Source organism: Colletotrichum chrysophilum (genome assembly GCF_026319265.1).
Source record: "Colletotrichum chrysophilum strain AFK26 chromosome Unknown scaffold_55, whole genome shotgun sequence".
Classification (NCBI taxonomy): Eukaryota; Fungi; Ascomycota; class Sordariomycetes; order Glomerellales; family Glomerellaceae; genus Colletotrichum; species Colletotrichum chrysophilum.
Window position 1 is genome coordinate 33,955 of NW_026517342.1, and position 20,608 is coordinate 54,562.

Here is a 20,608-nt window from a genome sequence, read left to right on the forward strand (position 1 = left end):
CGCACGTGGCGATGACCCTGCGCATCGAAGATCATCAACGAGTTTGTCAAACCGAAACGACAGCCAGGCCACTTCACTGCCAGTTCGTGCCACTTTCTGGGCGGTCCATTGCAGATGAGCCAGCACGAGACCCTCTTCCTTTTTCCAATAGCCCTCAAGGTACCGACGCTAACACAGCTTTTGCAGCCTTGAAACCTGGGCGTGGAAGCCCCCAACGCTGATACCATCATCTCCGAAGAAGAGATAAGGTCACCGCTTCTTCTGGCTGACGACATCTTCCATGAAGGACTTTGGGCATTAATATTGCATCGTATTTGCCGGGATCGCCATCTCGAGTCCCACGAATGAGTAATTTGTCCACTTGCTGGCACCCTCAATCTTGCAGTCGTCTTCAAGCGATGATTGACAATCTCCACCATTAGCACATAGAAACCACCACTAGTCGCAGAACTTGTCCCATTTTCGGGGGCGTTTCAAATTCGCCTTGTCTTCGCTCACCAGCTGCTCTGTGTTCTGTTTCTCCGACTGGGTCATCCCTTCACCACGTGGAACGTCATTTCGACCGGCGGCGGGATGTCATCAACCGTCAACGGCGGTCCCATTGCTTTTCAACAGTCGTCCAGCCTTCCCGTCAGCCCCGGGTTCGTGCCGCCCGGCCCCGTAGCTGCGGTGTCGCTGATGGGTGTTCGTGCCTCGTGTTCAACAGGGAGATTGCCCGTCTTTGGAGATGGGGTAGTCCTCGTCGACAGACAAGAGCCGTCTGACCCACCGCGGCTAAGACCTCAAGCCCACCAGCACTCCAACGTTCTGGAGTGCTTCAACGGCAGAAGGCGTGACTTGCTTTGCAAAGTTGCATCTGCGATGTCGAGATGAAGTCTGGACTTGCTCTTGACTCAACAGGCCTGTGTCGGCATGTACCGGTCCTTTTGCAGATAGAATTCGACCATCTGTCTTGGCCCTTGTCCCATCCTAGGTCAGAATCACCGTGCGCTGCCTGCCGCTGGCGGCTGCAATGGGAATCCTAACGATCACCCCGTCGCAAAGCTTCAGCCCCAACGGTTAACCTCATTATACTTTCTGTGTTATCCGGCGACGTTGCATAGAAAGTCAAGTCAAAATTTGACGTCCGTGGAGATGCTGCCAGAGTCGAAAAGGCGTCGCGAAATTCGGCACCCGCGGCTGTGCGGTCGTCCTCAAAACCGCTGAAGCGTTGCTATTCGTCGTTAATCCCGAAGATCTTCTGGTGACTCCGCCAGCGGTACCGCGACTCCTCCAAATGGAGCAACATGTTCCTCCAAGGCGCAGTGCGCTGGGTCCTATCAGGATCGACAATTTGTTCTTCACGTGGTGCGCAGGTGCCAGTGTGACTTCGATGCATGTTACTCGGACCAGGGTGTGAACTTTGAGCCTTGATGATGATGCCCCATGAAGGTCATTTCTGCATGTCAGTGCTTTGATGAGAAGTTAACTCTCGAAGCTCTGCACTTGTCCGGCGGGGTTTGAACTTGATGAAGACCCGAGCGTGTTGCTGGAAATTGCCAGAATTGGCCAATGTGGTTATCGCATCAGTCAGGTGACGCGAATCTTCGCCCGGCGGTGGTCGAGCAGGATGTGATACCACTACACCGACATGTTCAACCGATGTGTCGCAATTAGAGACAAGCGATGGCTCTTCAACGGGACAATATGCCAGTATTCAACACTGGTTGGTCAAGTGCCATGTGTGAGGAAACCAGCATTTTCCTTATGTCCGAGCCAACCGGCGAAAAGCAAACCACTCAGCAATGCCTTTCAGCGGTTGAGCAGTACCTGGAGCCCTGCCCTGGCCATTTTAAACTTTCGAGGGGACCAATATGCGGGCGTCTTGAAAATCCTCTTGACCACAAAAAGCACTCGATGAGCATCCTGCCCCACACCGGTCAAGCTGCCTCCAGGGGTGCAGTCCCACTGCTTGTTGTCACGAGTGGCTGTCGAAAACGCAAGTGGTGAAATTGAGCGCTGACGAGTCAGGCGAACCCCTGCGCTGAAGAACTTGTCATCCCGGCTGGAGCTTCTAGCTCTGTTCTAGCGTCCGTGGAGATGGTGTTGAAGAACCAAAATTCGACACCACCACCATTTCCATCATAGAACCGCGTGTGTGTATCAAAGATCCGTCCTGTGATGAGCTTTTTTCTTTCCTCCCTTTGCCGAAGGCACTAGACAAGGCTCTGGTGATAGCAAACCGTCCATGAGACATTTACCAAACTTCTGATGAGTGTGAAACAGGCTACCTCGCGATCACCGTTGTGAAATGGCTTCATTGAAGGCCATTTCCGTCGATAGCGCGAAAACCCAGCGGCCATGTCCGGGTGGGACTTGTGACAGTTAGCTTCCCATACCTCAACTTCTCAAGGCAGACGCAGTAGCTGAAAAGGAGCTCTGGAGGCTGTTCGTGGCTCTTTACCCAATCCGTGTTGGGCCCTGCTCTTGCGTGGATGTTTCTTCAAGTAGCGCCGTGGATCATGACCGGCCGTTCCGTTCCTACGGTGCAAGATTTCATCGACGACCGATTGTAATGAGCAGCAAGGCTTGACCTGCTTTTCTTGCCTGTGGCAGTCCTCTCGTCTAGAAGCCTCGAGGCCGGGGCTATGTGGTGATGCTGGCATCCCGGCTAACCAAGTGCAGTAAAACGTCCCAGCAGCCCGGCTCGTGAGCAACGGTGGCTGGCGCCAGTGCCGTTGAATCCTAGCCAAAATGGCAGCTAGGCCAATCAACAGCTGTCCCAGCTGGCTGTCTCAGCGTCCCAACGGCATGGATCCGGAATCTGATTCGTAAAAGGACTGCGGGCTGCATTTCCGATATGGGTATTTTCTCTGGGGCTTCATTTAACAAACAGCAGAAAACCCCCTTCTTGCCCGGTCGCTGTGACGCGAATTGAATGAGCAGCGACATGCCCTTCGTGATCCATCTTTGCGTCGTTCTGTGGGGGCTTTGGGGGGAGCCCTCGACACGAGACAGAGACAGCCTGGGACAATAATGCGGTCGATCGCGATGTGGATTTGCGTCCGACGCCCACTCAGACCCGCTAACGCCAGCTGGCTTCGGAGCATCAGATATTGCCCAGCTGTGAGGGCATGTGGCGCTGCGGCATGCGAAGACGCCGTCCTTCCAGGTGTCCTGGACGATCACCTGAAGTCGTCATCGTTCTGTCGGCCTACTTGGTAGCCAAGACGTGGCCACTGATGTCGCTTCCAAAGTTCCAAAGATGGCTCGGTTCCGTTGACGGTCAACGCTCCGGACAACCCGACCACTTCCAAGGGCAGGCAACGCGCATCGGTCGGATTCCACCCGACGCCAGCTCAAAGTATTGTCAAATCGATTGCAACCTATCGCAAAGGCTGTGCGGCCCTTCGCAAATGTTCAATTACCGTGTGAAAGCCACTGAGTCAGGAACCCGGCAAGGGAAGCAACACCAGCTGTGTGATTGCTGCGTTCGTCGTTTCTTCGCGCCGACGAGCTGGTAAGCCGGGCGGTTCGTCCCACCCGCTCCCGTTTGTGTTCTGCCCGCGTGTATGTACACATACGGCCAACATAACTGTGGGGAAGATGGATAACACCGCCTAGCGGGAGGATTGCCCCAGCAGTGCCATTCCGCCGGGTGCATACGTTCCTCGACAGGCCGCTGAAACCTCGTCTCCCTACCGACCTCGAAGGGGGCGGAGCTGTCCGACTTCTCCCATGGTCGACTGCGATGGTTGGGCATCAACTATTGCGAATATCTGGATCGGATCTTTTTATGCCGAACCCTGGTCGCTGATTGGCTCAACGGACGATATACCCCGAGATCCAGCCAGCCCTCTTCGGCGAGCGACATGGCCTCGTCGGCGAAGGGTAAGCCACTGTCGGATTGCGCTGGGTTATCAGATTTGGTTGTGACTCTGGTGGATAAATAAAGAATCGTGAAGTTGTTGGAATCGTCGGCATATTTTTCACGAACTTGTCCGTCGGTTGGAGGCGGCCCAGGGGGTGCTGTACCCTGCGTGCGTTCGAAGCGGGCGGCGATGAGCTCGGCATGCAGACATGAAGCGCAGTCATTGGCGACGGTTCCACGTCTCCTGAGGAAAAACACGTTCACCGATCGGCTGACCGGTCAATCGATCATCGTTCCTAGTGGCCATCTCCACTGCGTAGTATCCCCCGTCCGCAGGATCGCCCCATGTTGCCGTTCATTTGGGTGCCGACCCCATCTCCAGCAGCGACATCAAGCTGCAGGTCGAAGTGGTCCAGCCAGGTGCGGAGACGCCGAGCAATGAGTGCCTGTTGGCAAGGCTTCGGTCTCGGTGGCAGGGTATCGAGCCAAACTGCCGAGGCAGTGCCTTGCCGACTCGCGGTAGCCTTACGGCGTCGGGCCGGACGGCGAAATACTGCTGGGCATTAATACCAGCGACTCCATCGTGAAGGCGAAAGAACGAAAGCGAGTGGCAATACTGACCTCGGGCCAACAATGGCTAGTGCACAGCTTTGGTCGTGGCGGCAAGTGTCCGAAGTGTCGTTGAAATTTCGTCAAAAAGGGGCAGTCGGTTGGGACTGGAGCTCGTGGCGAGGAAGACGTTGGGTCGAATTATGTGGATGCCCTTGCATAATTGACTGGAGGCAAGAACATTGATCAGCCGACTCGGTGTGTGTCAGTCTTGTTGTCTTTATCCAGGATCGATCCTTCTGGGGAACATAGCATGTATCGAGTGTAGTCTGTGGCCGCCAACGCTGAGGACCGTCCAGGCCGAATCCGGCTCCTGAGGTCGTTCAAATTGACTTCTCGCGTACCATCTTTTTCGTGATGTCGACGGTCTTGGCAAGTTGGCATTTTTTGTACAGGAGCGTCAGGGGTCGACTGATAGTCTCGCCTTGGTCGGAACGTGGCTGGAGGATGACATCCCGGAGTAGGTTCGCGCGCTGTTATCAACCGTGAAATGTTTTGGAGCCAAATTAATTTTTACGATGTCTCTCGATCAGATCTTGTCGCTGGGCGGTAGTGGTAAACCTGAATGTTGGAAGGAAGCTGCAGCCTTGCACCTTCCATTCCTTATGAATGTATAATCCAAGAACCTTTTGTAGATGGAAGTCGCCCAACGGTCGATTTCCTTCCGTTTTGTCACGTTCGCAACCTAACTTGGCAGGAGCTTTTCAACTGACATACACAGACAGCCAAACCTAACGCGCCTACCTACAAGATAGGTTGGTTCTATTATCCGAGTAAACAGGTCATGCGGAGAGCAGTATTGTTTTGATGTCACTTATGCTATTATTCACAGTGAGTTGAATATATTGCACAACGTTCGATTACAGTCTCGAATCCCCCAGACTATCCACATATGTCAATACGCAACGGTGAACTCGGCATCAATTCCCGCGTACAAGCTAACTAATGGAAGCAAACGGGCTGTTGGCCAGCGCGTGCCTGATCTCCTCTGCTGCAACGCTCTTCTTAAATAGACTGGCCCAGCTACTCAAGATGTCGAAATGAAAGTCTTGGAATGCCTTGAGCTGGAAGAAGTCGGGAAACAAATGAGGAATGTTTGGGTATACCATCAACTTGGTTTCCACCCCCGCCTCCCTCAACGCCCTCTCATAGATGAGGCCATCATCTCTGAGGGGATCTGCACCGCTGACCTGTATGTATGTTGGCGGCATTCCATGATGCGGATTTTGGGCGTTGAACGGAGAAAAGTCTCGGGACTTGAGACCAGGCTCATAGGCGACGTTGAACATGTCCATAGCCTGCTGGTTCAGTCCAGGAGCCCCGGCGCATTGTTCTCTGGAGAAGAAGACGTCTTTGTACTTTTCGGGGACCACCTCGGGTTCGAGAGTCCATGGAACGCCAAGCCAGAGCCCGGTGACGGGAGGACTCAGTCCCTCGTCGAGTGCCTTCTGCGTCGTGACCGCGGCCAAGTTTCCTCCCGCCGAGACGCCTCCTATCACAAATCCTGCCGCCAGGTCAACCTGGAGCGTCTCCGCGTTCTTCGTGATCCACTGAATCCCATCCCAAATGTCGTTTGGTGCAGTGGGAAACTTGTGTTCCGGGGCCCGGCGGTAAGACAAGTTGATTACAGTAACACCCAAAAGCTTCGTGGCGAGCCGGGCATACGGGCTCAACTGGTCGCAGTCACCGAACATGAAGCCGCCGCCAAACAGCAGTACTAGAAGCGGATGTTTCCCTTCCGCAGATGGCTTGTGGACGCGAGCTTCAGAGGAGAAGCGATCTCGCATGGTGATCTTGACGGAGTACTCGGTACTCGTGTCTGGTTGCTGTGTCGCGATTCGCTGGGCTTCCATCGCGGATCGAAGTTCGGCACTTGGGGGCGCAAGAGGAGGAAAGGGGTGCGCCTTCATGTGCTGATCAAACGGTGAGGATGTTGTTACTGGCGATTAGGTTACTGGAGGACCTGTGTACGAACCTCTTCAAATTCGGTTCTAGACAATGATTCAATTAGTTTCATAGCTCAGAGGAGTTGGCCATAGCAGGCATATGTACGTACGACAGGACGCCCAATGGCGCTATCTTTTCTCTAGTATCATACTCCATCTTGAAGGAGGTTTATCAAGAAATGAACGAAGTGAAGGGTAAATAATGCTCCTGTGATCGTTTACGAGGCCAGCAAATCCAACAGACTGGAACGAGATTAGGCAATGGGCGATTCCAGTAAATATAGCTCTTGATGCGGGGTAGCAATTCTTAGATCCGTTCATCACGCAAACGATTGTCCGTCTACACCGACTCGTGAACGAGTCTCATCGGCTCCCACATGCCCCGCCATACGGGCAAACACCGAAGTCCCGACAGTTGAACTTCACGGCCTACGATGCGATAATCCCTGGAATATCAACTCCACTATCCACGAATAGCGGCCTTTCGGAAATATCAAAGTCCGCGAAAGCCACACTCCGGCATTATGCATAATTGGCTCCCATGGATTGGTGCTTTTGGGAAGTGAATGTTCATGTCAGCCACATTTGACGCTGTCAAGCAAATATTGGGTCACATAGTAATGACAGAATGATGCCGTGGGATCAAATGAAGTTGATTGCTACCCATCATTACGCCCAAGGGTTTTTGCGTGCAACTTGCGAAGCTGACATTAAAGCCGTAGACTAATTATTGCAATTGCATAGCAGCCCAAATTGACCGTTGACGTCCGATGTGGATTGGTGCTAGTATGAACCTATTGTTTGCTGAAGCCATTGCCGCCATCGACACTGCAAGCTTTCCTTTTCATGCTCATAGATACCTAGTCCATCACCTCTTTCCACTACGCAGGTGGCTGGTATTCGCTCGAGAGATAGCCGCACCAGAGGATACCGTCCTCGTTACGGATCTTCCCGTCTGACAGACAGTTTTAGCAATGAGCGTAACAATCACGGGTTAACAGAGCGAATGATACTTACTGAGATTGATGGTGCTCGTCGGGTCCTTAAACTGACTGACTGACTTGCAGAGGCATTCCATGTCATACTGATCCTTCTCCTGGTCGACGATCTTGCAGTGTCCGCATTCGTCGTCGAAGAGGCCCCTGAAAACAATTTACCGCATTAGAGAGGTTGCAACCAATGGATTGAAAATCAGAGAGGAGAGAACTAACAACTTTCGCCATCCCATTTGGCCATCGAAGTTGCCAATGCAGAGCGCGAGATCGAGCGTGTTATCCTTGTAAGTGCCATCTCTGGCTCGGCATGAAGCTTCGAGGGAAACAAGCTGTCCATTGCCATTGCCCTCACCCCCCTTCGGACGCAAAGTCAACTTATAATCCTTGCAACTCTTCTTGAACCAGCCGCCGGCGGGGTTGCCTGGCACGATGTCGGCGGCGGCGGAGCCAGCAACGAAGGCGACAACGAGGTTAGTAACGGCGGAGGCGAACTTCATCTTGACTGATCCAGTGACGAGAGTGTATTAGTACGGTAAGGGGTGGGAAAGCAGTAGATCTGCAGGGAGGTCCCGAGAGGATAAGCGGCGATCGTTGAAAGATATTTAAACTGACGTTTACCTTCGAAAGTGAAGTTTGTTTCAAAAGAAGCAGCAGCGAGCCATTTCACGGGCAAAGAAATGGCAAGGGCAGTCACGGCCGTACTTTCCTGATATACAAGCAATCAGATCGAGGTCAGAAGTTCGTTTGTCAGTCAAGTGATCATTGGAGACGAAAATTATAACATTCCTGACGGGAGAAGGCGCCACTTTGCGGGGCTTCTTCTTAATCAAACTACGAAACAGGAAGTGAGTGGCTTGGTTTACGGCCCCAAATCGCGAATATCTTTGTCTCGAGATAAATTCAAGGCAATCGTGCGTTTCTTGTACGACAACCATTTCATTATGGCTTTCATAACAATATGCAGTTTGTGTACTAATGTAGTACAGGACCTCTAGGATTTCCTCGGGTGTTATTTGGAGGCTGTTTGTTTCGTGCTACACAGAGACCTACTGGTTTTCCTGAGGGCATTGCCACCCCCAGCACTTTATTAGTTTCTGATGACAAAAGACCGGAGACGCAAAGTGGTGAGAAATTACCATGGTTCAAACCAAGTTTCTGTTTTGACCGAGGTCACAATGTCCCTGATACTAGACTGCACTTTTTGAAGGAATTGCCGATGTGGTGAAAGTGGGTTCAAAATACTGATGTTAATCCCTTCTCCGCTTGAAAGCTCAAATAAGCGTAATAGAGAGAACAGTCAACCAGGAGATGTCAAGCACGGGCTTCTCCGCGGTATATTTGATTCCAGCCACTCGGACTCGTTAAGTTCAACGAGTTGTCCACCTCAGTGCTTCGTCCTCTACTGGTGCGGAGGAGACTCGTCAGTTCAGATCTGCGTAAAATACATTAGTATCAGAAATCTTGCAAAATGTTAAGAAAATACTACCATGCTATATTTACAGTTCTAGATGTATCATGCTGGCATATGTCTACCTATGGTCGTTTCATGTACCAGTAGACCCCCATTCCAATACCTGCTACCACTGCTAGCCTCCCCAACAGCTTCTGCAACAACAATCGCTCGCCTGCTCGGTGGCCTTGCCTCTCAAAGAAGTCTGCTCCCGAGTTCGTCCACGGATATGGCGTCTCGGGCACCGGCACGTCGAGAAACTTGCACAGTGGAACCCATCCATCCTTCGGGCCTGAGAATACAAGCATCCTTTCCGGAGTCTCGCGCGTAATGGCTTCGATGCGGGCATGATGCTCGTCGTACGGTTTCCGTCCCGGCTCTGCCTCGGCCCAGCCTCCGTAAGCCGTGTCCATGATGAGGCGCAAAAACGGCCACCATGCGGCGCGAAATGGGTCCAAAGGATGAAGTAGGCGGAAGACAAGGGACCGGCGCAGCTTGAATACGGTCTTTTCCATTGACGCACGCCACGGCTCATAGTCGCGTTTCGATACGATGATCCGTGCTTCTGGGTAAGCAGCGGCGAGATCTTCGGCAAAGAGCAAGGCGTGAGGGCACTTCACGACGTCGTAATCCCCGAGCAGCTTGTCAAACTCTTCACGGCCGTAAGGCTTACAGCGGCCATGATACTTGGCTTCAATGGCTTCGGTCCAGAGTGGGATGCTCTCTTTCCAATTCGGCCACATGGCCTGGAATGAAAAGACTTTGTAGCCGAGTTCTTCCAGAGCGCTGTTGAGGGCTGTTCGTTGAAATTAGTATCCAACGATCATCAGAGTTGAAAGTCAAAAACTGGGTGAGGATTGGGATGAACTTCGCTAACTGGATCACTCACATTCTGTCGCAGTCCGTGGGAGACCAAGAAGGAGCAGCCGCATTGGGCGCGTCCTTGTCTTTTGGACGGAGTCAACGAGGCGCGTTTTTTGTGACATCGTTGCGTCTTTTGAAGCCAACTTTGCTGTTGAAATCGATGTGTTGAATCGATTCGTGGCCCTTTGGTCTTTATTTCGTCCACTACCCTGTCATTCGTCGTTCACTTCCTTAGCTGAAGCCCACCGGCGCGTGCCGGATAGTGCGGACAAGCTTTCCACTACAACAGGGGCATGACCTAGCATTATTGTCACACATATAGCTGACTCGTATTCGTCCCGAGGCAGTACGGAAAGTCTAAAACGTCGGAACCTGGAGCTGAACTCAATTTGATGCTGATCCATCAGCTCGGATGCGGGCGTGTCTCCAGCAGAAGAGTCTACACCCCTTCTTCTGTGAAAAAAGATGCCGAGGAGCAGGCTTGTTGCTACTCTCCTGAGATAGGCTTTAGATCTACAAAATCATGACGATGCCTGTGGAAAAGGACGAAAAGAGAAACAGCGGCATTCCTTTGGACATCATGAAATCCGACATGCTTGGAATAATTTCGCATATTCTCGGACTCTTTCTTATCTAAATCATCTGCTACGCGTCCCCTTGAAACCACTTCAAAGCCTGCAACATTACAGCTCCCAAATCTTCTCGTGTACTGGGGATCATAATGTCGAAATGGTCTCCCTCGACAGTACTTTGACGCAAAACCGGTCCTGTCAGTAGTCGCCACTTTTCAGTCAGGTTGGCCGTGACATCTGCTGATCGTGGTTCTTTCAACCAGAGATCTTGATCAGATCTGTCACTTTTTCTCGTGACAACGTCTTCCATCTCGTGTCTTTTCTCCAAGACTTTCGTTGGAAAGAGATCGAAATTTCCATAGGCGGACCATACCAGCTGCACTGGTACCGAGTTGTTGTTCGCGTCCATGCCCAAAGTCGGGAGGCTGTAAGCGCTATTCATGAGTATGAGATGCAGCATGTGGTTTCTTTGCCACTCTGGCATGGCATTCGTTCGGCCTCCAGACCATTCGAGGAAGCCTGTTGCCTCAAGATGATCCAAGGAGATTGCGTTGGGGCTGCAAGAGAGCTCCGACGTGAGTTCCGCGTATGACTCAATGAGAAGCAGTCCAGCAACCGTTTCTCCCTGTTGCATGAGTTGCCTCGCACACTCGTAGGCGAGGCGGCCACCAATTGACCATCCCCCGACCAAATAAGGTCCCGAGGGTTGGAAGCGACGAATTGTTTCGACCAGAATGGAGCAATACCTCTCCATAGAAATGCGAGGAAAGCTGCTCATACCATAAAATGGAGACTCCAGAGCATAGATGCCAGTGCTGGTCTGGGCGGACAGGTGCGGTGGAAGGCCTGCGTACACAGAACTGCTCCCGGAGGCATCCGGAAGCAGAAATAAGGAGCGTGTGAAACGACTGGAGCCCTGCAACAGCAAAATTCTGCTTGAAAGGTCGGTACTGCTGGCGGAGACCGTTGCGGCTGCATCTCGGTGAGCGCCGTGTGTATCACTTTGCCCGACAACAATCCCTCCGAGATGACTTCCTGGCTCGGTCCTCCCGTCCACGTCTGTTGACATTAGATTGAAGCAGATTGCCGAGAGATCATTGACCGTTTGCGCCTCGAGCAACGATATCAACGGCACTTCGATCCCTAGCTGGATTCTAATGGCATCTGCCACAGTGGGCGCCACCAAAGAGTCCACACCCAGGTCTGCCAGTGAAGTTTCTTCTTCAATCTCTGCGAGGTCGGTATAAGTCTCTTTGGCAAGAATCGAGATGAGCGTACGAAGCTGTCCATTCCGGTTGTTTGACTTTGTCTGCTTGGACCTATTGTTCGACCCGTTGAATGACAAAGTTCTGTTCAAGGCCGCCGTTGTCGAGGGCGCAGTGACCTGGGTCAAATTCGACAGCCTGTCAATTCTCTCGGTCGTGTTGATAGAACCTGTGAATAAGTCTGGCTTTGGTTCACTCTTGCCTTTGAGCCTGTGAAACAGCATGCCAGTTATAGTAGCTACTGGGCGCAGATCGTGCTCCTCGTCGAAAACTGTAACGCTAATGATAACGTCACCTGAGCTCACCGACTCTCCCTTTACATAGCAGGTGTAGACATTGTTGTACACCGGAGCCTCCCAGAAGCGGATGCTTGCACACTCGTTCAGAACATACACCGCTCCAGGAGTAGCGCTGACGCTCATGTTCACTGTGAAGCCAGCAGCTTGCATCGCACCATCTAGCCAGACGGGATCCAACATGAATGCCTGCTTGCCTGGCTCCCTCGCTGTTGTCATGAGCTTTGCGGAAGCTTCGTAGCCGACTGACGACAGGACGATATCCTGAAGGACATGATACTCCGGGGCATAATGCATGACTGGTGCCCACATCTTGTAGATCATTGTCCGTGTGAGGCGGTTCGCATCCGTGTTATTTCGCAGGCGAGTCATACGAGATACTGCTCGGAGGAGAGAAGTTGCTGTAGTCTCGGCACCAAGAACGTTAAGATTTCCTGTCGTCCGCACAAAGCAACTTGCGTGGTGTACTCCACGTTCGCCTGAGAAGGTCACGGCGTATTCTGGAACCCCTCTGACCTTCTCCACAGTAGTGTGAAGAATATGAACTGGGTTGACACGCACTTCGTCATGTATTGTGACAGCTGCCTTCAGACACAATGACCTCAATTCAACAGTGTCAAGTCTGGAGACTCCGCCTATGAGCTGTGTCGCGGCGTCGAAAGCCATGTCAATCAGCACGCCTGCAGGACAGATGGCCTTGTTTCGTATCACATGGCCGAGTATGAGGCTCCTGAAGGGTCCTTCCTGAAGATTCGTCTTGCGCATTACCCTGAGGCAGTGATCTTCATCATTTTCATCTGTGGTAGGGGTGTTGATGGTTGTTGGTGACGATGATCGTGAAGTCGACATCGGCGATGAAGAGATAGACCGCTTTTGGTGAAGGGGAATCCAGAAATCTTTGAAGTCGAATGCGTAAGATGGCAATTCCAGCAGCCTTCCGGCTTGTTTCATTGATTTGTGATAGGCGCTCCAGTTGATGTCAACCCCAGCATTGTAGATCTTCGCCAAGCCGAAAGCGATATCGTCAATGCACCCATGAGTACTAGTACCCATCGCATCAAGTACTTCCGCCAGATATCCGCCAGTTGGACTGATGTTAGCAGCGGTCATGTCTTTGCATATTCGTGTTGGTGAGATAGTCACAAAAATGGTATTCCGGCCCGGGTTCAAGTCGATTGCAGATTGGATAGCTTTGGCAAAAAGGACTGGCTGGCGAGTATGCTTTACCAAATGCTCCGACCAGGACGGGCAGGAGTCCACACGTGATCCTGTCATAGTCGACACAAGCCTGAGTTGTGGATGATTTTGGAACGAGACCTGTTGAGCGCTGCATCGCAAGCTTTCCAGGATATTGTCCATTTGACCGGTATGGAAGGCGTATGGTGTTCCCACCAGAGCACTCTTGATATTCTGCTTCTGAAGACGACTTTTCAGCGCCAAGATGTCGTCAACAGACCCGCCAACAACCGTCTGTGAAGGCGAGTTCTTGCAAGATATTTCTACGGGACAGTCCTTTATGAAGGGAATAAGGTGTTTCTCTCCGGCAAAGATAGCAAGCATGCGTCTCGTATCGGTCTTGCAAAACTTTGGCACCAGACCAGCACGAGCTCCAACGAGCCAGATCGTATCTGAAGCAGAGAGAATGCCAGCCAGATGAAGCGCCGCGTATTCTCCGAGGCTATGGCCAAGTACGACTGAGGGCCGGATGCCCCAAGCCTGCCACATTTTGCAGAGAGCAAGCTCGAACACGAGGAGTGCAACCTGCTCCAATACTGGACTCAACGAGGTCGATTCTGATTCTGGGGAAGTAAGGTGATCGAGTACGCCAGAAAAGCCCAGCGAGTCGCACAATTGGCTGTAATCGCAAATGGCTCGCCTGAAAATGTCGTTATGGCCGAACAATTGCTGGGCAGCACCGGCCACCTTTCCACCCTGTCCAGAAAACACAAAAACAACGTTTGGAGGCTGTGATGGCCGAGATGACTGAGCTGATGATTGATCATTTGCTTCCGTGCCATCTCCCAGCTGCCTAGCCAGGTCGATGGTGTCTTTAGCTGTGTATGCAGTCCGGTATGGGTAATGGCCCCGCCTCTCACATGCAGTGTAAGAGAGGTTATTGATGGGAGTCGTGGGGTTCTCATCCAGAAACTCAAGTAGCCTCAGACTATTGGCCTGGAGAGAAGAAGGAGTCTTGCCCGAAACTGTCACAACTCGGAGATGTTGTTCGGTCGTTTTGGCCTGTCGTTGGTTGAAGTCCTCTTCAGCCAGGCTTTTGTTATTCGTAAAGCTTTCGACCAACATGCTGGTGTTTCCACCGGCTGCCCCAAAACAGTTGATAATGATGTTTGCGGGGGCTTGATAATTCTCCCCTTCCTCTTCTGGTATCAAAGACTCCTGCCTCAAATTGATAGAAATGTCCAGCTTGTCCAGATCAGGGAAATGATGGTTTGCAGTTGTTCTGACCCCAATGTGTGGAGGTATTTGACCATGACGAATCATCAGCAGCGCCTTGATGAGTGCTGAAATGCCAGCCGCACCTTCACTATGTCCGATATTGGCCTTGACGCTGCCAATCCGTAGTTTTCTAGACGAGCCGTTGAGCACACTACTGCGGCGGCGCTGGCGGCCGCCAAGGACAGCTGCCACCGCCTCAACTTCAGCACGATCGCCAGCTTGAGTGCCCGACCCGTGCACCTCGACATACGACACGTCTGCAGGATACCTTAAAGACTGTTGGAGAACCTGGCGCAACAATGACTTTTGGGCCTCTGTAGAAGGGCGTATGATGGGATTGGTGTCAGTTGAGTGATTTGTGGCAATACCCCTGATGACACCGTGTACAATGTCACCGTCTCTACGAGCATCGCTTAAGCGCTTGAGAACCACAACAACGACTGCTTCAGCCCGAGTGTAGCCGTCTGCTGCGGCATCGAAAGTCTTGCAGGCTGTATTTGAGGCACCCAGGAAGCCACCGCAACCAAGGCCGGCGTACATGCCTGTATCTGCAGCACCTGAGATGATACTGGCGCCGCCAGCAATTGCCATATCGCATTTGCCTCCTCGGAGAGACTGAATGGCGAGATCTACAGCCATGGCGCTCGAAGAGCATGCAGTGTCAACAGACAGTGATGGGCCATCCCATCCAAAGAAGTGATTCAGACGCCCCGGACCGAATGCACGCATGCCTCCGGTCACATAATAGGGGTCATCCTGTGCCATGTTGTGTTCACGCCAGTCGTCTGTAGCTTGTCCGACAAAAGTACCCACGTGTTTTGTATGAATAGATGGATTGTATCCTGACATATCCAAGGCCTTCTGGGTGGTTAGTAGTAGAAGGCGCTGCGACGGGTCTGTCTGCAATGCACCTCTACCGGACATATTGAAGAATTGCCTGTCGAAGTGGCCTGCTCTATCAATGAAGCATCCAGTTGGCATTGCCGAACTGTATGTTCCAGAGACTCTTTCCTGTGGCATCTTAAAGTTTCGTCAGCATGCTGGACCAAGCAGTATTTGTTGCTTACATGTATACGTACGTGACTTGATGTGTCGCGGCCTACGCAAAGAACTTGCCACAACTCGTCGACACTCTCAGCCCCGGGAAATCTGCCGGAGTAGCCCGTGATAGCAATCAGGTTGTGTTCATCATCGTCCTCGCAATCTTGTCGGCTCTGTTGATGACTGTCTTCCACTTTGTAATTTCGGTCCTCTATCTCGTGTCGGCGACGGTCGAGGCTAAGTCCAGAGATCGTTTGGACTTGGCGACCATTGGCTGTCAGACGATGATAAAATGCATTCCACTGAGCTGCCGGCCCAAAAGTGTAAAGTTTTGGGATAGAAGTATCTGGTTTCAAGAAATCTATCAACGTCCCAATAACTGTAGATGGACGTGACGGACGCTGCAGGATGTCACGGATTGCCTGTCGAAATACGTCCCGCAATGAGCCGCATTGCAACACCTCACCGGTGTTTGATGACAGAATTCTCACTCTGGGTGAAAGTGGCGCACCCAAGAGAGGAGAACACCCCAGGATATCGTCGTAACTAGAATCAGGCGATGACGCGCTTAGCTACCGCTCTCCATACGCCCATTGGAGCTTGAAAGGTGTCCTCTTACGGTGGTTCTCTAAGATGTGCTGCGTGGTACGCAGCAAAGATTGGCAAGTCTTTCTTTGTTACATGACCAAAGGCACTCGAACGGAGAAGACGCAAAGTCGAGGGTGGCCCAGAAATGACCGACCATTCATCCAGCTCATAGCTCAGATATCCGCGCTTGTGAGCAGGTGTCTCCTGGGTGGACACGTCATCAATATTGGATGTCCCATCGTAACGATTGTCGGCGCAAGAAAGATACAGATAACTTTAGACACGCATGTAAATAGAGGAAAGAGAAAGATGTCTCACTGTATAATCTTTGCAATACTTCAGGGCATCCACGCAGTCCTGTCCTGACAGCTGAACTGCAACAGCCCATGACAAGCCCGGGCGATCCTCAATTTCTCGTGATCGTTGAGTGGCAAACTCAGTCAAACGCCGCACAATTTTCAGTGTCTCTGAACTGAGTTGAACGAGGTGTCTCTCATCTTTGGCTGATGCAACAGCGCACGCCAGGATGAGTCCAACGCATTCGCCAACAAATACCCTTTGCTGGTTGTGACGAAGAATGCTCGGATCGATCTGACATTTCCTGCAGACATGTGAGAATAGACTCATCTATCAGTGACAATGAACCGACTAGGAGTGTCTTCATCCTTCCGAATTTTGATACCAACTCACAATATCACAGAGCCAAGCTGCGAGATGCAGGGAACAAGAGCAGATGCTATGGGATCTGTTTGTAAACCCAGATCAGACGCAACCGTTTCCGCCCAATCAAGAACATGGTTTAGTTCGTCCGTAGTGTCGTTCAGTCTGAGCTTTGAGTAGGCATGCAGAGAAGCTGATGATGGTGTGGCTCGTTTGCGCAGATGCCTCAGCGCCTGGACGTACGTGCTCGCTGCCAGGGATTGGTCCCCAAAGAAGAAAACGGAGGATGAGGTTGCGCACATAGCTGAATGAGCTCAGCAAACATGAGCTAGCCTGCATCAACTACGATAAAGGTGAGTAACTTGCAGCGACAGCAGGCTTTGGAATGGAGTGCTACAGGCGAGTCCCAGATTCCAGCTGTCTGCGCGTTTGACGAGTGCATTGGCTTTCTATGATGGAGCTCCCAAGACAGAAGATAGCACTTGAACGTCTGTCTGGCTGTATCCCACCGGGAGGGTGTCCCTATAATTCCAGCCTCCCCGCGACATATTCCTCTGTCACGATGACTGAGCGGAAATCGGGTCCAATAGTTCGTCCTACTCATATCCCCTTGCAAGCTGCTTACGGCCGGCCAAGTATCGTGGTCACTTTTGCACAAGTTCCTCGGTTTCGTATGGTCGCTTGCTAAAGGCAAAACTCAAAAGTTGGTCTTCGCGAGTACGCGCGAACAGCATTGATCGTCCCGCCAAAATGACTCGTCACAGCGGTCAACGAACTTTAATCCTGAGCTGACCGACCGGACTTTTCGGACACGGCGATATTTACGACGACACCCGAGTCCCGAGGGCAACCGGCATCGCGTAAAACACCGCCAGTTTCTTCCACTTGCAAGGAAGACGGCGCAAAGCAAAACTCTATGGAAGACGCGAGGGGCAGACTCCACTTAGAAACTTGGCATAACCAAGTACGGGAGGAGACAATGGAATGATTTGTGTGTTATGGTGAGTTTCCAGAGTCCTATTAAAGAGGATGGGTATATGTCAGCCTTACTTAGTGGCCCATGAGCTTTTCTGTCCAACCTTTCGTCAAATGATCTGAAAAAATGGTATTCAACACCAAGACTGAGTATTCGGAGGTGCATCAGAGCGAAGAGGGCTCGGATGGGGAAGGTAGCCTCAAGATGTCACCGCCATCCAATAGACTTACTCACTCTGGGTACCGCATGCTCATGATATCTACTTTCCTGTGCTGCATTGTTTCGGTGGCGGTAGGCTTCTTTCTGGGCACATACGGCTTCTCTCTGGGTGTTCGACAGACAGCATGCGTTCCGTCGCCAAAGAAGGCTGATCCGGCCACCGGACTTGGCGTGGCGACAATCGATGAGGCGCCTTTCATCACCGATGGTATGTTCGAAGTCTGTTGCTGGATATAGCATACCACTGACACCAAACTGGTAGTGCCACTGGTCCGTAAGAAGTTTGAACATGACTCTTCGTACAACTTCACAGCTCCGGGAGCCAACCAGAAATGGCTTGATCTCATCTCATGTGAGTCTCATTGCAAGCCGGTCATCTCTTTGCGTTCCACCCTTGAGAGGCCAAGTTCATCTTCCTAACAATCGCTGACCACAAATTCGATAGTTGGCAAACCATTTGTTGCGCTTAACGACCCAGCCAAGTACGGATTGCCCGACTATTTCCATAAAGATGCACTTCAACCTGAAGGCTTGCAGCCTGTTGCTTGGAACGTCTTCCACCAGCTTCATTGTTTGGTACGAGATCTTATTTGACAATTCGCGATGCTTTGCGGGCCATTTACTAACAAGTCGGTGACCAGGTATGCATTCGCACAACGTATATGAAGCTGGCTTTGGACTTGGACGGCGGCTACGATGTCTGTACGCGCCAGCACATTGAACACTGCTTGGAGAGTCTTCGTCAAGTAAGAATGATTCGTGTGATCGAAGTCTTGAGTGTAATGCTAATTAAGGGATCGCAGGCCACGATGTGCGCAGGAAATATGAACATGGAGCGATTTGAATTCATCCATTATCCTGGCCACGATGACTTCGTCCCTAAGCTGGTTGGTCAGCACGAAATACACACGTGTCGTGACTGGGAAGCAATCAAGGGCGTCATCAAAAGAGTGAGGGCTGAGAACATTCCCGTCGACAAGTATGGCAAGCGTGTTTCACAACCTTAAGTTGTTGTTGCAAAAGTACGCAGCGCTGTGTTTGGGCAGTTATCATAGCTTGATTACAAACGCTCCTATCTGATATTACAGAGGGAGATAAATCGCTGTTAGAAATTTAGATTCCCGGCCGGCGGAGGAATGTGTGGGCATTGTGATGCTTCAGCAACCCTGTATTAAACATTGAACTATACGTGAAATATGGCGTTTGTTGGCTCCAATATCCAGGCAAAGGCACGGGATGCAACGGGAACATCTTTTCGTTGACACGGCGCTTTTGCGACATGACCATCTCCAATCTAGAGCCACATGTCGATGGCCTATGCTCTTGGGACATCTAGTGCGTTACTTGGTAAACCTTGTTCACAAAGCGATGCTTTCTCCGTGTTCTAACAATCTCGCTGATCCTTACTCGTGGCCTGTCAGTTGAAGTTCGCTCAAGAAAACGGGATGAAATTGTGCGCCGCCGGAGCTTGTAACAGATCCTTACACGGTTCAGGGACTTGCCTGTTCCCGCTGCCTTGAGGCTCGCCTCACAATGGTGAAATTTGCTAAGGTTTGGACAAGCAACGGTTCGGCCGGTGGGATGGGACGGGCTCAACCAGAACCGAAATCTACGGTGAGCATCGTCATAGTCTGGGAAAGTCTCTTAGATTACCGGCACAGTCGGCAGGAACATTCATGTCGAGTCAGACCCGAGACCAATAGGCCACGGCTTGGCTGCTGCGCCCCGCGACCCGACCTTCTGGCTCCGCGATATCCTCGCGTTTCCGCCGGAGTTCGGACGGATGGGTCCATGACAGACGACGCCAATGAGCTCCATAGACCTGAGACCGACACATTCTGGTACCGCTTCACACCGTATTATGGGCTTTTCTTTCATTGCTCGTGTTGAAGAGTACCCGTCAACAGTCCTTCACATACCTATTCGCCATTTGCGACGCAAGCCACGTCTCTTAATTTCAAGATGTGGTCCCAGGCGAGACGGGTGTTCAGCATGATGCTCTTTTCTTGGGCGCCGCCGCCACCTGATATCATCAGAAAGGATGAGGAAGATGGAGCTGATTATACCAACATGGAAGAAGAATATCAGAAGGACGATGCCAGTAGTTTCAAGGGCATGCTTTCCGATTGGCATAAGGCAGAGCCCCTGGGACTACAGCTTTCACAGTGTTGGCATGAGAGTTCAGGACACTCAGGAAAGGCTCAAGTGAGAGGCCGTCGACTTTCTCTAAGCCTTCTCCGATGTCTTCGCAGCGGCTTGATTCTAGGCGGGTTGATCGAGCTTGCAGCCATGTTGACGTCCGCAATACCGCCAATCATTCTACGGTGGCTTCTCGTGGCTTTAGCCGACCCAACAACGGATCCAGATCCCGCCACATCGAGTAGTACACAAGACGCTCACAAACCACACATCATACGCATCTCGCACAGCTATACTCTGGTGGCCACTATGGCAGCCACGCAAATGGCCGCCGGTATACTCATCAACGCCTCAAGATACAGGCTGGAAGGTGTTGGAGCCCAAGCTAAAGCTGCTCTCACATACATGATAATGAACAAGGCCTTCTCGGCCCCGCCATCCTCATCAGCCACCAATATAATTCGAAGTCCACATGATCGCAACAAGGATGGCCAAGAACAAGCATGGAACTCCGGGACCGTTTTCAACCTCGCATCGGTGGAGGCCTCTCGTATAGAAGACTGTATCAGCAGCATCAACGCCATATGAACTGTACCAGCTAGCTTTCTTCTCGCAATTCCTATGCTGGCCACCAATGTAGACGCATCATCACTAGGAGGTATGGTCCTACTGCTCCTGGGTCTA

At 51.7% G+C, this 20,608-nt stretch overlaps 5 protein-coding genes across 5 annotated transcripts; 1 reads left to right on the plus strand and 4 right to left on the minus strand.

Moving 5' to 3' along the window:
- Window positions 1-5,397: 5,397 nt before the first annotated feature.
- Window positions 5,398-6,312, minus strand: COL26b_007021 (uncharacterized protein; the record flags this gene model as incomplete). The annotated part of the gene is made up of 1 exon (XM_053179829.1): window positions 5,398-6,312. One exon carries the CDS (start codon window positions 6,310-6,312, stop codon window positions 5,398-5,400), a length of 915 nt encoding a protein of 304 aa, XP_053036177.1.
- A 974-nt stretch (window positions 6,313-7,286) lies between these two features.
- COL26b_007022 (uncharacterized protein) lies at window positions 7,287-7,897 on the minus strand (the record flags this gene model as incomplete). The annotated part of the gene is made up of 3 exons (XM_053179830.1): window positions 7,287-7,360; window positions 7,423-7,547; window positions 7,617-7,897. The coding sequence occupies 3 exons, from the start codon at window positions 7,895-7,897 to the stop codon at window positions 7,287-7,289; spliced, it is 480 nt and encodes a 159-aa protein (XP_053036178.1).
- A 1,036-nt stretch (window positions 7,898-8,933) lies between these two features.
- On the minus strand, window positions 8,934-9,836 carry COL26b_007023 (uncharacterized protein; the record flags this gene model as incomplete). Its single annotated transcript, XM_053179831.1, has 2 exons — window positions 8,934-9,646; window positions 9,740-9,836. 2 exons carry the CDS (start codon window positions 9,834-9,836, stop codon window positions 8,934-8,936), a joined length of 810 nt encoding a protein of 269 aa, XP_053036179.1.
- Window positions 9,837-11,789: 1,953 nt separating this feature from the next.
- On the minus strand, window positions 11,790-12,171 carry COL26b_007024 (uncharacterized protein; the record flags this gene model as incomplete). The annotated part of the gene is made up of 2 exons (XM_053179832.1): window positions 11,790-11,822; window positions 11,857-12,171. The coding sequence occupies 2 exons, from the start codon at window positions 12,169-12,171 to the stop codon at window positions 11,790-11,792; spliced, it is 348 nt and encodes a 115-aa protein (XP_053036180.1).
- A 5,641-nt stretch (window positions 12,172-17,812) lies between these two features.
- On the plus strand, window positions 17,813-18,792 carry COL26b_007025 (uncharacterized protein; the record flags this gene model as incomplete). The annotated part of the gene is made up of 2 exons (XM_053179833.1): window positions 17,813-17,993; window positions 18,605-18,792. 2 exons carry the CDS (start codon window positions 17,813-17,815, stop codon window positions 18,790-18,792), a joined length of 369 nt encoding a protein of 122 aa, XP_053036181.1.
- Window positions 18,793-20,608: the final 1,816 nt, after the last annotated feature.